Consider the following 15,473-nt stretch of genomic DNA (forward strand, 5'->3'; position numbering starts at 1 on the left):
CCTTTTTCCATGATTGATCTCAATACTGCTTTCAGAAGCTCCTGTTCAAATATCAGTGATGGATGATTGCACAGAACAATATTGCCACCTCCCTTCCTTGGCACAGACAGTGGCTTTGTGTCCTTCAAAATCTGAATTTCAGTATTCAGGAACAAGCTACATTATGAGAACTTCTAAAGGAAACGCTGAGAGGAGAACCAGTGAAAGTTTCAAGAAATGCTAATGGACCTCCAAAAAGGTCTTATCAACCAGAGGGTTGAAGAGAAGCCTACTACCTTTTTTCTACCATGCTACCAAAATTCTACTTGAAAGAAAAAATCTGCAGAGTTCACAATATGGGCACCACTGACATATTGATTATTTGTTGCAATTTACTTGTCTTTTTTTCACAGAGATTTTACATATATACAGACACACACACATACACACACACAAACACACACACTGGATTTGTTTTGAATTTGCAAACAAAGCAAAACACATAGAGGTTCCATTTTAGTAATTCATGCTAATGTCAGCCCAGATAATCCCCTGGAGGCATGCCTTCATTTTTATTTAATTCTTTTTGACCAAAGTCTAAATTTAATCTTTTAATCTCAAGTATATGCAAAAAAACCCTATCATAGAAGCAGTTAAGAGATATGGTTTATTTTCTTCTTGGCTACATCCACTCTCCCTTTTTCCAGAACTGCAACTGTATTTTGTAATTTTTTTTTTTTTTCTATTGATGTGATGTACTGCCATGTATTATGGAATGTGTGTTTCCTGTTATGTTCACTCAGGTAATATTCCTAATGCTGGGAATATGAATCGAGAAGGTTCATTTTTCTATGGAGAATACTAAAATACCATGTGTCCTGGGCTACCATAAAGAATTTTTTTGCAAAATATTTCATTGTTTCTGTTCCTTCCATTCATGTAGAAATATGTCTGCTATTGAATTGACAGGCAACTTCCTCAAGAAAATACGACTCCTAAGCAGAATGTTCCTTCTGACTTCAGGAAGAATCATGAAGGTAAGGGTTCAGAGTGAGATAATTTATACAGTATGTTTTTCCTATTTGTTATTATTTCTGAAAACACGTGGATTTAGATCACATTGCCTTGTATTCCAGCTGGAAAGTCTTAGCTACATATAAAAGACCAATTTCTTCCTTATCTTATGTAAGTTGCTACGTGGGGTCTATCAGCAGCATTGACAAGCCTAAAGTGAAGATCTCGCACAATAAAGAGTAAAAGTACAATGTGTCTCTTAAAAGTAAAATTGCTTCTCCAATAGGACTGTAATCAGAGTGAGAACAGAAAATTATTAGCTGTTTCTGTTTGTCTTTCAGCATTGCATTATTCCAGTAAAACTGGAGAAAGACAATGCAGTTATGGTAAGTAAAGGTCTTTCTAGACCACAGAGGGGAAATTTCTTGAAAAAAATTCTTGGGTTTCTCTACATTATCTCTAAGTGAATAGAGAATTTGTGGGCTTTTACTGAGAAAAAAAGGATTTTTAAGCATCAAGAATGTTTATAAAAACTCAATAAATGGGCTATTGTATTAAATAAGCCTCAAAGCTAAAATTAAACTTTGCTGTATGTGCATATTAATGTGAGTATTCCAGAACTCATTGATCCCTTGTCACACTTCAAAAGACTTTTGCCCCTCCTCATTCCAATAACCTCAGCATCCATTTTTTGTTGTGGAAAAAAACTTTAAACTTGTCTGGAGTTTAATCAGCTTTGTTTAAAGCTTTGTCTTCAGCTCAATAATGGAGTATTAAGGAGCTGCTTAAGAGATGAGAAGTTTTTCTAAAATATATGCATGTAGGAATATTTAAAGTATTTTTAAAGATCTGTAAAGATGTAATTTTTTTTTTTTTTGATGGTAGCAGTGCTTTCTGCTGCCTTCCTCATTCTCAAATTATTTGAGGGGCATGTTTTTAAATGTGAAGCCATTACACTATGGTGGAAAGGTTTTGCTCCCCATTGAGCCTCATGTCCCCTCTATTGCTGATCTCATGCTGCCTCCAGGAACTATTGTGCCAGATAGAGACCAGAAAAACTCCTGAGCTGGCTGAGTGGCATCGCCATTCTAACTGCATGACTCTTTATTTTAAAAATACCTCAATTAATTTTACTTTGAAATTCCTCCTCATTTTTAAGCTAGTAGTGAGACAACATTTCTAAGTAAGGCATACAGAATATGGAGAAATGTTTATACTCATCAGTAGGGGGGGTTTTAAATACCTTCTGTGTGTCAATGTGTCTCTATTCCCCTACAAATCTAGCCGGAATTCTTTTCTTCCATTGGAATATTTTCCCTTAAATTTTAATCCATGCAAGAGAGTTCTCAAATTGCCCTGTTTTGTTTCTCAGGGCAGATATTTCAAAGTAGAAATAAAAATATTTGCATCATTTTTGAGTCTTTTAGGCCACAAGATTTTTCAGATATTATAATAAAAGAGTTTCATATCAGTAATATTTTTTGAAGTACCCAGTTTAAAACATGTACTAATGAATATATGTGTAAAGCAGTTTTGAATGTGTTATACTGTAAATCTGAATCCAATAGGCTGGATTAAAATATTTGTCATAAGTAGGTTGCCAACAAATAATTATTTTCATAAGTAATTTGGCAAACACTATCACATAAAGGACACATTTGAGCAAATAGGATTTGACTGTGGAGATTTCATACACAGGAAAGGAGCTGGAATTTGTTGATATAGGAATTTTAATAAGACATTTTTCCAGCTGTACTTCAAATGACCCCATGTGTCTTGATATCTCCATGTGACTTGTTCTTATGAACAGTAAGAGTATGTCTAACTTATTTTGATTTTTATTGGAAATTACATTTGTACATAAACCCTGTACACAGCCTGGTACCTAAGCAGGTTATGAATTTTGGCCTACCTCTTCTTTAAGTTCCAGTTAACTAACTAGAGACAGATCTCCCAGATTTAATCCTTCCATTTTCAAAGGCTTACCCTTGGCTTTGAGTTTTGTGACTAGGACTTAAGTTATTGGACACTGAATGTTTAAAATCCCTCCAAGGCCTACAGATTTCTCTCAAGTACCATTACAAACTCCATTAAAACTTTGCAGCAGGATTATGAGTCTCAAAGTCACTAGGCATTAAATATCTTGCCACTGTACATGGTATCAATCTCCCAGAAGTTGCATGTTCCAAAATGTTCATACAGTTCACTTTTTTTTTTTTTTTTTCTATCTTGTTGGAACAGATAAAGATACCCTCTCTCATATCAGACAGATCTTCAGCAGTCCACAGCTGGACTTGAATCCTCAGTTTAACCCAAAGATCAGAGAATACTATGCAGAAGTGCCATTTGACATGGTCACAGTGAAGATAGGAGCAGAGCCCTCTAACTGTCAATGCCATGTACATCTCGACAACAAGAAAGGGCCAAGGTATGAGCAACAAAATATGAGTGTAAAAACTTAATTTTGGAAATATGTCATAGTGTTCCAGCATTTTTTCTTTGTTTCCAAACCTCTAGAACACAAATAGATTAATCACAGGAAAGTCAGGGCGAGTTCAACACTGAGAAACTTGTATTTATTATTAACATCCTGAAGGCAATGGTCATATGTTGTTCTCAAGCCATAATTAACCCTAGCTTAATGGAGTGTTCAGCTCCAATATCTTACCCAGCTTCTGAAGTCACTGACAGCATCAAAGCTGGGTAGGAAAAGACTATCACTACACTGCACACAGTAGATGACAGAGAATTTGAGCTTTTGTATCCAGGTGTTAATTTTGCACTGTGCCCTAATCTGCTGCCCTGCTGGGCTTGGTCTGTTTACATGGCTCAAAATAGGGCAGCTGGCTTCTAAAGAAGAAATAAGTTCAAGTTTACTAACTCAGAATGATCCATTTTTGTCATAGTTGTAGTACAAGGGATTGTCATAGAATCACAGAAGTCACATTAAAAAAGGCTCTTAAGATCATCATGTCCAACTGTTAACCCAGCATTGCCAAGCCCACCACTAAACCACATCCCTAAGTGCCACATTTACAGGGCTTTTAAATTGCTTCCAGAATGGTGACATAGCCACTTCCCTGGGCAACCTGTTCCAATGCTTGACAACCCTTTCAGTGAAGAAATTCTTCCTATTATCAAACCTAAACTTCCCCTGGTGCAACTTAAAGCCATTTCCTTTCGTCCTCTCTCTTGGGAGAAGAGACTGACCCCCACCTTCTACAACCTCCTGTCCAGTAGTTGCCAAGAGTGACATGGTCCCCCTTCAGCCTTTTCTCTGGAATAAATACTCCTGGTTCCCTCAGCCACTCCCTATCAGACTTGTGCTCCAGTGCCTTCACCTTGCTTCCTTCCTTCTCTGGATATTCTCCAGTCACTCAGTCTCTTTCTTGTAGTGAAGGGCCCAAAACTGAACGCAGGATTTGAGGTGTGGCCTCACCAGTGCCAAATACATGGGCCAATCATTGCCCTGGTCCTGCTGGCCACATTATTCTTAATACAGGACAGAATGCCATTGAGCACACACTGGGTCATGTTCAGCAGCTCTAGACCAGCACCCTCAGGTCCTTTTCTACCAGGCATCTTTGCAGCCCGCAGCCTGTAGCTCTGCCTGGGGTTATTGTGACCCAAGTGCAGGACCTGGCACTTGTCCTTGTTGAACCTATACACTTGGCCTCAGCCCTTCCATCCAGCCTATCCAGAACCCTCTGCAGAGCCTTCCTCCCCTCCATTGGATCAACACTCCCACCCAACTTAATGTTATCTGCAATCTGACTAAGGGTGCCCTCAATCTCCATGTCCATGTGATTGGTTTGGCCATCCAGCCGGTTTTTTACTCAGCAAAATGTATGTGAATGTAAGGTGTGAGCAGCCAGTTTTCTCCAGAAGAATGCTGTGGGAAACAGTGCCAAGGGCTTCACTAAAATCTAGGTAGGCAACAATCATAGCCTTTCTCTCATCCACTAAGTGGGTCATCTTGTCATTCACAAGAGTCCCAGCTTATGCAATCTTTTAGAGAACTATAAAGCTGGACAATAGAGAAGAGAGCAGAGTCATCACTAAACATCATCTTTGAGCACTGATCCACAATAAACCATGATCTTTAATTGCTGCTATGAACTTTGGCACAGTTCTGGCTTTCCCAACCAGCTCTGTCAGAGACAACAGCATGTACCAGGGACAATACCGATAGGTACTTTGGGTATGACCTGGGTTTTAAGGTTGGGAGGAAAAAAAAAATGTTTATTTATCTGGGCCAGGTACCTCAGAAACAGAGAACTGGCTTATTTACATACTAGACATTAGTGACTGGATAAACGGGAGAACAGGGACAGTGATTTACTTGGGAAGAAAAATTCTTAACCATTTCAGAGCTAACTTTGCTTCATGACATGAAGTACTTGGCCAACACACCACCTTTTGACTGACTGTGAAGCAGATGCATTGACCTAGAGTGTCTGCTACTAACCAGAAAGTCTATGCAGTTGTTACTGATCTAATGCCCAATATGTTTCCTGTATTTTCAATAAGAAATCAGTCTTGATTTATCATTTCAAAAGAAACTGTCATTAAGTTCTTCCCCCCAGCATTTTGTTGTTTTAATGTTAACTGAAGTTAACATGAAGTCAACACGAATAGATATATATGTGAAAACCTCAAAGATTTCTTCCTTATAGAATGAAAAACAATAGCAAGATGTTCTTTACACTGAAAAGTAAAAGCCCCGCATGTGCAGGTTCTGTGCCTTTCAGCATTTATTTCCCTGCTGAAGGAAGAAGAGCACAGCTCAGCTTTGCTCTGGTTTGTCTCTCTGAGCAGTTTGGGAATCCATCACGTTTGCCTAGTGGACAATTTCAGCAGCTAGCTACACTTCTGATTGTATTTGTCTGCCTACTGACTTCATCACAAATTTGATTTCAAAATTATTTCAGTCACAGATTTCATGTCAGAATATTTGCCACTGCCACTGTTTTGATTAAATGTTACTCTCAATATTTTTTCTTTTTGAAAGAACTTCAAATACTTACAAATCCTGTTTTGCACTGTTTTTATTTAAAAGCTCATGCATTTTGTAAGAGAAAGAAGATATTAGAAGTAGCAGTCTCTAGGAGCAAGTAAAGTTTAGCAGCCATAGATATAAGGATGTAAATCTTTGTTTCTTTAGTGATTATTGCACTTCTTTCCTATTTTGTCATACAGCATTGCTAACTACCCCCTTGGCCTTGGATTGAACAAAGTCATCATTCTCTTAACGGATGATTCGCAGCCCAGCCCTGAGATTGTGAGCAGCTACAGAATCACAATTTATCGAGAAGACCGCCCTAGCCTCCCTTTGTTTGATGACTATATGATGTGTGGGTTTGTGCAGGTATTGTCTCTTCATTCTTTTGCTATACACATTAATAGGTGTAGCTGGTTTCTGTTCATCCCATGGTATAAATTAGGGTACATGAGCCAAAGCTCATGCAGAGCCAGTTTTTGTTGAGATTGTATGAAATTCAGCATTTATACAACATTTTGGATATAAAAGGCAAGCCCAGCATAAGTACCTGTTACCATGTATTTGAGAGCTCCAGGTTAAGTAATCCTTACTTTGGTCAGCCAAAACTTTCTTATAACTTTTCATAACTGTCTCTCTCTGACATTGGAGCCATGGAAATCCTTTTATCAGGAAAGATATTTATGATGACAGTATCTTTATCAGTGTTCAAGACAAATGCTGCTACATAATTTATGAATGAAAACTGTTTATTCTAGGTCAATAAACACAGTAAAAAAAGACTCACTCATAATTCCAAGGGAAGGGATGACTGTTGCTTACGTCAAATTTATCCAAATACAAATTTGGGAATGCACGTAATTTACTCCCAACAAATAGCAGTCCTTAGGAAGGAGTGGGTCTGTTGAATGAAAAAAGAAGCAGTCTATCCGATATGGCTTAATAAGGGCTGGGAAAGGGGAGTTCAGGCTAAATTAGACACAAAAATGGAAGAAACTTAATGAAAGTAAGAGTGAATATTTTAGTTAGTGAAACTATAGTGATAAAAATATTATGCATAAGAGAGAAAACCTGGGACACATGCTGGATCAGAGCAGTTTGTATTCCAGTTTGAGGACTAAATGTTGGGTGCTGCTTGATATGATGGGCAAAGATAAACCAGGCAGTTCAAAGAAGGAAGTGACATTGTAAATGGTAATCACTGGCAGTGTATTTTTCTTTGGAATTTTAGGCAGATTAAAAGGATTGGTGGGTTCATTCCAGAGCATCCAGGAGTAAAATATTTTGTTACAATTAATTCTGCAACCAGGAAGCACAATTTTCAAAACTATTGTGTTGAAACTGTCATGCTTGTTCATGTCAGATATCTAATCCTATCTTTATTTATTTTCTGTATGAAAATCTTAGTATATCCTTTAGCAAAACTTGCTTCCCTTCCCTGGTTTCTTTCCATATACTGCAAAAGAAGTTGGGAGACCAGGGTGGTAGAAGGCAGAGCATTTATATGATGGGGCAGATCAAAAGGGTTTTTGTTTTTCTTGTGGAGAAATAAGCACTAGGGCTTAAAACAGGAGTCAAAGAGATTATAAATGTTGATAGCAAATTCTATGTTGACAATAATTATCTCAATCTGCAAATCAGGACTGCCAGAGAAAATGTAGGTAGTAGTCACAGTGTACTGACTGCTGACCTGAATACCTGATTATGGTGCTGTCTGGCCCTCCACCTATTCTCTGTCTCTTCTCTTGGACTTCTCTTACAAGCTCAAAATGTCAAGGACTGTCTTCTTACTATTTGCACTGACTCAACACTACATCTAATAGTTGCTACAGTAAAATAAGAATAAACACATATAATAGCTGAGATTTCAGTTCAGTTGTACAGCAACCTGCTTGACATCTTACGTATGTCTTAATATGAAAATGAGAACAGCAGTAAATTGAACTAGAGTTATATTACTAGGAGAACACACTGGCTGGAAAGATGTGAGGAAAGTTCTTTTTGTTTCCTTGTTTTGGACAAGTATCTGAATGTAGGAACAGGAATTCAACCTCAAAAATATCTTCTGACACCAGAATTTACACTTTTGTTAATGTTTTATGATACTGTTTATGAGACTCAATGTGAATCTTTGAAACACTCTGAAGGCGAAGAGATCTAGACTGATGAAAAGTGTTTTAGAAATTTTTTTTGATTGAGCTTGGTTTTCTGCTCCTCTGTGAATACCTACCCTCTAACTAATACAGTTGTTCAGAGCTAGGGATGACTTCAGGAGTTTAGAGTAAAAATGAGATGAAAAGCATTCTTGTGGTATCTAATAAGCATTGTGAAGATTCAGTATGAGATTCTAAAACACCTTTCAGATATGTTAGAGGCAAACTTATCAGAGAGTGCCTTTAAAAAACAAACAAAGGCTGGAGCTGGAGATAGAAATGGCATTCTAAAACATTTAAAAGTCTGCATTTTTTCCTATTTGCTAGAACAGAATGTATTGCCTATTGCTTAGAATATTTTTTTTTATCAACACAAAACTCAGGTCTTAAACAGCATCATTACAGTTTGCTCTTCATACCGGAGAAAATTACAGAGTCTTGCAGAGCCAGTTGATACACTCCCATCAGTGGTGTGAATACTTGTTCTCTTAGTAATGAAACCCTGTTTTAGGAGAAAAAGGATAAATACAACATGAGCTGATGGAGTCTTTGGACTCTTGGACACTTGGCACAATTGGGATCACACATGAGTAGAGACAGGCCAGTAGTGTGGCCTGTGGTCACACTATAGTGCTGTGGTCTTTTTCGTAGAAGTCTTCAGTTAAAATTCTAATCCAGCAGCTTTTTTTCCTCACCTTCTTTTATGTTTAATCTCTTGAGGATATTCAGGTTTCACTGCAAGATGATACTATAAGGAAGCTTACAATAAAAAGACAGAGCGTGGGATGTGATTTCCAACAGTCTAACAATTCTCATGCAGTTGAACAATCCTGGATTAATTTCAAGGTATTGAGTTGAGAAGTGTGTGGTTCCCTAAAAAGGGAAAAAATATTGTCTCCTGTACTTTTTGATAGCAGCTGTAATATCCCCATTAAAACCAAATTAGTGGAGGATAAACTGTCATTTCACAATAGCACCTTCAGCAGATTTGTTTGCCTTCCATTCTGTGTTCTGCATTTTGACAGTATTGTTTGGACTGCAGATGGAGAGGTTATTGATTTTTGCTTGAACTTAATTTTGTGCAATTGCTGACAATATTCAAATTAAGTATCCATGAAAGAAGTGATGCCATTTCATTATCACCTCTGAAGCTGTGATATGGAAGATAGTCAAAATCCAAGGCAGTCAGCAGAAAAACCAGTGAGCTCTTAAAACAGAGTTATCAGCATCACTCTCAAGTGAAAGATCCCAGACTATGTACATACTGTCATAAAGGACAAAATATTTTATTCATTCTTGCACTGCCCATTATCTTTAAAATGCAAGCAGATCTATCTATGCCTCACTTGAAATGTGTGGATGCTGCCTCTTTGACTGTTAATATTTGCCTAGTTGCAATCATGGGGATTAACTACTGATGTGCTTAGGGAACCTTTTTTGACCCTGTGAACTTCTGCATCTATTTGTACCTACAGTGTCCTGTTGCCACATGGCTTGTTTTGTTTGTTTGTTTAGTCAGTTGGTTGGTTGTGGGTGAGTTTGGGTTTGGTTTGTTGCTGTATTTTAATAATACAGATATTTATTTGGGTTTGCATTTATATTGAGAGCAATGGATAGCTAATGCTATATTTTATAGCATAGTATGTTTCATCCTCTGTCATTTTCTTTTGTGCATTTGTACATTTGATTCCAAAATCAGTGCAGTGCAGTGGGCTGATGTTCTGGCTGTCCTACAGCTTTTGCAGGTCTGAAAGAATGAACTTACAGAACAGCTTCAAAAACTTTCCTGATGTTTACAGAACACCTTATTCTTATGTATTATTATCTCTTGTATTTTTGTAAATCATTTTATCATATTGTTTTCCTGATAGCATAAGAAGCCCAACAGAGCTTATGATGAGATACTGGCATAGCATTGCTGACATATAACACTAAACAGCTGCAATGCAGCTGGAAACAAAATGCTAGCAGCAACATGTTTATTTCTCTGTCTGTCTACTAAATTTCTATTGATCAAAAGCAATTAAGACCTAAGACTAGCATATTAACTATATTTAACTTTAGTATAGGCTTTTTGGAGTAGAGATGAAAAAGTCTTTAGAAAGGAAGAAAACTTAAAAAAAAAAAAAAAGGAAGTTATTTCATTTTTTTGCTCAGGAGACAGAATACCTAAATGAGAATACCTAATTTTTTTTACAGCTCAAGTTATACATTTCCAAAGGAAAATAAAATGGTTTTACTTTATTTTAAACTGTGTGCTGTTGCCATTGCAAAGCTTTTCATACCAGACAGTAGAAGTAAAAACTGTCAGTTATAGAAACACATATTAACTCTTTGCCTAGTACTTTCATGCAAAGATTTCAAAGAACCTTGCAAATATTAAATAATGTCAAAACAAAAACCCAAACAAACAGCTTAGGAGAGAAACAAAGAACTTGTTCTGTAGTAGGACAGGCTGGATGCACACTAGTCTCTTCTGAATTTCCCATTGGCTTCATTAGATTCAGTGTGACCGCCCTTACAAATGACCCATCTCTTCTGTCCTAATGACATCGTAAATGCCATGAACAGACTCTTAGGTTTTGTTGTAGTTATTGTAGCAGCAGCTGACCCTCTTAGGGTCAACTCATTTCTGAGTTTGAGTGTCTTGCTTGAAAAGTCATAGAAAGTGCACCTCTGGAACAACAGCCTAATTATATCAGCAACCAGACTGTATCTTATTTGCAAAGTTAGCTTACTTCCCTTTTAGAGAAAAAAAAGAATATCCATTATAGGAGCAATCATGCATTGCATTTGTCTGCCTTCTCAGGCATAGAGCTGGTGAAATTTTTTTTTTTAGTGGTTTTGAATTTTTCAGAAAACTACATAAAAATGCCCCAGACATCAAAAAATTAGTTTTAGATTGGTTTTTTTTTTTTTTTTGGTTGTTGTTGTTGTTGTTGTTGTTGTTGCTATTCAAAAGAGGATGTTTTGATTCAGTGAGGACTATCTGACTTAAAATTTTTAGCATTCAAAATTTGTATTGGTATAACTGTTAGATATTTTATCCATTGTGAAAGCCCAGGGTCCTAACTCTTTTTACGGAGGGAGTGGCTGGGACAACAAAAAAGTTCGCTCATTAGGTCTGAAATAGCCAAGTCTAAATTTTCCTCAGAAACACTGGTGAGAGTACAGTATGACAATCATGTTTTCCAGGAGCAATGCCAACTTAAGCATCCTTTTCCCTGCCTGCAGCTACTCATGAAACAGATGGGAAAACATTTTTAAGATGAACTAGTTTCTAGGATAAGGTTCTCATTCTCTCTGTGTGAACACAAGGGAGGGGGTAAGTGCAGGGGAAGTAATGAGCTGCTGAGCACAGAAGGAGGGAAAGTGGGTGCTGTTTAAGGAAGCTTTTTTTTTCTTCATGAAAGAAATTCACATTGAGATTGGGTTTAAAGCTCTTGCTGGTTTTAAATGAGCAGGAGCTTCATGTTCAAAAATTGTAGAACTGATTTATGGGTGAAAACACACAAAACACTAGAAGTACTTTTGCATTGCTATTAACCTATAAATTATTTTGTTTCTGTGTGACTGCAACCCACTTCCCAGGAAAAACAAAGTGAGGTTCACATAGCCTTGAGGAGCAAATACTAGCAAATGGAACATGTGTTAAATTGTCAGCAGTTCAGGTGAAAGCCACAAAATAGAGAGCTAATAGAGAGAGACTGCCATAAAAAGGAGGCTGAGGTCCTACGTCTTCAACTGCTGTATGTCAACATGGTTCAATTAATTTCAGGAGAGCAATTCCAAGTTATACTGATTGAGTACCTGTCCTGACAGAAATATACAGCTGAATTCTTTTCCATTATATATGCCAGGCAATGCTTTTGAGTGAATTCACTCACATAAAACTGCTGAATTTTTTAGTGATTTTGCTAAATATCTAGATCAAACAACGTCTGAGAACAATCTAAAGAACTACTTGAAGGTGTTTTAAAGATCAAGGGATGTTTAGTCACCATTCACTGTAAGTATAAACTGAACAAAGACCTAAATTGAATAACACAACTTGGTGCTTAAAAAATTAGTATATTTAAGATGATGTAGAAGGGAGAGATTCAAATAATGAATACACTTCGCTAATTTTCATGTAGAGGGTTAATTCATGTATGTATCTCAGAGCAAACTTTGTAGAGTCAGCATGTTCTGTCTTTGTCAACATCTATACCACTGGGGAGAGAAGGCTTACCACATTTTCTTAATTATACCAAAGACTTTTGTGACGATTTAAAACATTGCTCTGTAGATGAGTCAGAGGAACAATTAACAATTATGATGGCTATTCTTTACATTTATGCAGTTCTGTGCTAAACTCCTTTTGGATCTCAGGATGTTGCTGTTAGGCTGACATCTTAATCAGCAGCCAGCATCTGCTGCTTTAAGGAAACATCTCAAAACCACAGCAGAGCATAGATCCATTCCTCTGAAGGAATTAATATAATGCTCTAGGAGTCAAGCCCATCTTTCACCTGCAAAGTTAGCTTCATAGACAGTCTGCACTATCATCTGGTAGTCATGAGTTCACATAATCAGTGCTCTCTGTGAGACATCTGCTGCACTCTGAAGAGGCCACACAGAGCAAATGGGCAGAACTTGGGAATAAAATGGAAAAAATAGCAAAAGAATGAGTCTGTATGTGATTCTATTTAGGCATCTCTTGCTCTGAGCATGGAATAAAAAATTATAGTTTTATTCTGTATCTCCAGTAGGCTGTGCCTGACTAGGATCATCATTCTACCCTCCAATACTTTGGGGATGCCACATTACAGAGCCCAAACTTTAAGGCTCAAGTTATGTTGGCTCCAGCTGCCTGGAGAAAAGTTAACAGTCTTCCAGTTTACAGTATTTTCCTTACACTCCTGATTTTATACTTGTTGCACTTGGTCTTCACTATGTAGCTAAGTTTCCTGTTTAACATATGATTCAATATTAATACCAGATACCCTCCAGGAAATGTTTCCAGAAGTTTCAGGCAGAGACTGAAGAGAGTGGATGTTTCCATGTAGCATCAGCTAAATATGTCATTATAACAATGCACTGTACTTGGGAAATGGTGTGTTACACGGATAACTGATGGATAAATTGCCACCAGTGCTTTGAGACAATCTATATGAATACTGATTCAGTGATTCAACAGTTATAAGCCAATAGTGACTGGGATGACACCAACAAACTAATTTGGTTTATAATCGTTAGCCAGAAGTTTTAAGTTGCTATAATAATTCTCAGGCTTTAAAGACTGAGAATTTTATAGGCAGCTTTCAGCCTTAGTTTTTCTAGTGTTCCTTTTCCTTGGTTGGCACTCTTGTGGATAAGAATTTCTTAAGTCAGGAGTGAATACCAGTCTTCAGCACCACTGAATTTATTGACACAACTAGAGTTTTTTTGTAGCACCTCCTACCTCAGCAGTGGAAAATTTAGTATTTCCTACTGTTCTTTTCTTCTTTTATGTGTTTGCAATTTAGCAAAGTCTTACTAGGAACATCCCACCCTCCTAGATACTCAGGTGACTCCTGACTTGAATTGTTATTTTGCTGCTATGCTGCCACAGAAAAATGTCATTAGTAGAAAACTATGTGATAAAAGAAAAATCTCAACAACCTGACAATTCCATTCTTTTGTGTGCTTAGGCTGTTCTTCCCTTTCATACAATTACTGATGTAATCCCAGGAGTGTGCATTAAAGATAGAGAAGATGAAGATCTGCCCATAAACTAGCCAAGGAGAAACTCATAATTGCTTAACTAAAAGTGTCAGGGAGTTCAATTGTGACCTATATGATTGCACCTAGTGAAAAAAATCCCAGTGGTGCCGGTGGGGTGTATGGTTGGACATTTCAGCCTTACAATGGCTGCTCCCTATGGTGCTACAGGATGGGAGGTGCTGAGGCAGATACAGTGCTGTGGGTGCAAATTCTGTAGATACACTGCTATCTCTGAGCCCATGACAGGCTGCTAGTAGAGACTGGAAGAGATCCAGGTTTTTCTGATTCCTTGCCTTTAACGTAAGGATTAAGATGTCTTTTTAAATAATAGCAGCAAATCATTGTGGGTGGCTGTGAAAGGAGACAGATGACAGTAAATGCTGGGTAGGCAATTCTGTTCCTGGGAGAACACTGTTCTCTGGAAGAGTTTATCAGAAAAACTATTTTTATATAATTTTTGTCAGCTATGTGGTTTTTTGTTTGTGCTAAGTTATCAGGCAATCATCCCACATATTTAGATTTTCAGTCATGGTCCTTCTTTGCTCTTATTTTTGATGTTTTTTTTTATATAATAGAGGTCCAGTAACACTACTGGAATCAATTACATTTTGCTAGAGAACTGGTAGCACTAACTTTTGCAAAAGATTCCTCACACCACAGAGTTTTTTTGTGCTTATTCTTGCTTCCTCTCTCTGCCCTACAGAGTAATTTCTCCATGCATTGCTGCATTGTGGTGCAGTTCAGGCAGAGACCTGTAGCTTGGTGGACTGATGGCATTTTAGGGAGAAGAGCGAGCCACATGCTCAAATCACCTCAGCCTGAGGCCAAGAGAAGGAGTGTTGGTGGGGGTCCTGGCCCAGCCTGACTAGTTGGGTTTCTTCCTTCTGGCTGCTCCTACCTACAGAAAGGCACTGCTGGAGCCAGACACTGGACAGGCAGAGGCTGATTCTCTTGAGTCACACCCTGGGTTGTACTGATGATATTACCTTGTGAAGGCACCTGTGATGTCTGGAGAGGAACAGATGATGTACTTGAGGATTCTGTCTCCCGCTACCAGCTGCTGTTGTTCCATGATTCCACAGGGAACCTAGCTTAGCTGTCTCAATCACCATGTTGGGTCAGGATTTGCATTGCCTACGTTAACTAGACTAAATTAGGAAGGTAGAGTGAAGCCCATAATATTTTGATTTTTCCATTTCCAACTATACAATATCAGGACTTAAAAATTAACTGCTCAGTAAATCATAAAGCCTTACAGGTCTTTGAATGAACCACGTAAGTATGAAAACTTGAAAGTTTGAGTTCAGCAGTTCTCTTTTACAAGTTCTAGAAAATCCAACGACATTTAAAAGTACAATAGTTGAAGGGGGTAGGGAAGAAGAGGTCATCCAAAGTTTCTGAACTGAAATATTTAGCTTATGTTTTGGGTAAATAGCTGTATCAGTGTTTGCAATCTGTCAATGTATTGAATTCTGTCTGATTAATGAAGAGAAAGTTCATTAATTAGAAATAACTTGCACTGTATGACAGCACACAAAGTATTACAACCATGATCAGACTGCCACTTTATGAATCACAGACAA

At 37.7% G+C, this 15,473-nt stretch overlaps 1 protein-coding gene across 4 annotated transcripts in view; it reads left to right on the plus strand.

Moving 5' to 3' along the window:
* Positions 1–15,473, plus strand: part of CPED1 (cadherin like and PC-esterase domain containing 1) — a 148,052-nt gene that overhangs the window by 73,868 nt on the left and 58,711 nt on the right. For all 4 annotated transcript variants that reach the window (XM_053977349.1, XM_053977350.1, XM_053977351.1 and 1 more), the window contains exons 13-16: positions 949–1,016; positions 1,335–1,379; positions 3,235–3,421; positions 6,193–6,361. In XM_053977349.1, the coding sequence (XP_053833324.1) occupies positions 949–1,016; positions 1,335–1,379; positions 3,235–3,421; positions 6,193–6,361 (469 nt within the window). The remainder of the gene's footprint in view (positions 1–948; positions 1,017–1,334; positions 1,380–3,234; positions 3,422–6,192; positions 6,362–15,473) is intronic.

The sequence above is a fragment of the Vidua macroura genome, chromosome 5, assembly GCF_024509145.1.
Source record: "Vidua macroura isolate BioBank_ID:100142 chromosome 5, ASM2450914v1, whole genome shotgun sequence".
NCBI classification, from domain to species: Eukaryota; Metazoa; Chordata; class Aves; order Passeriformes; family Viduidae; genus Vidua; species Vidua macroura.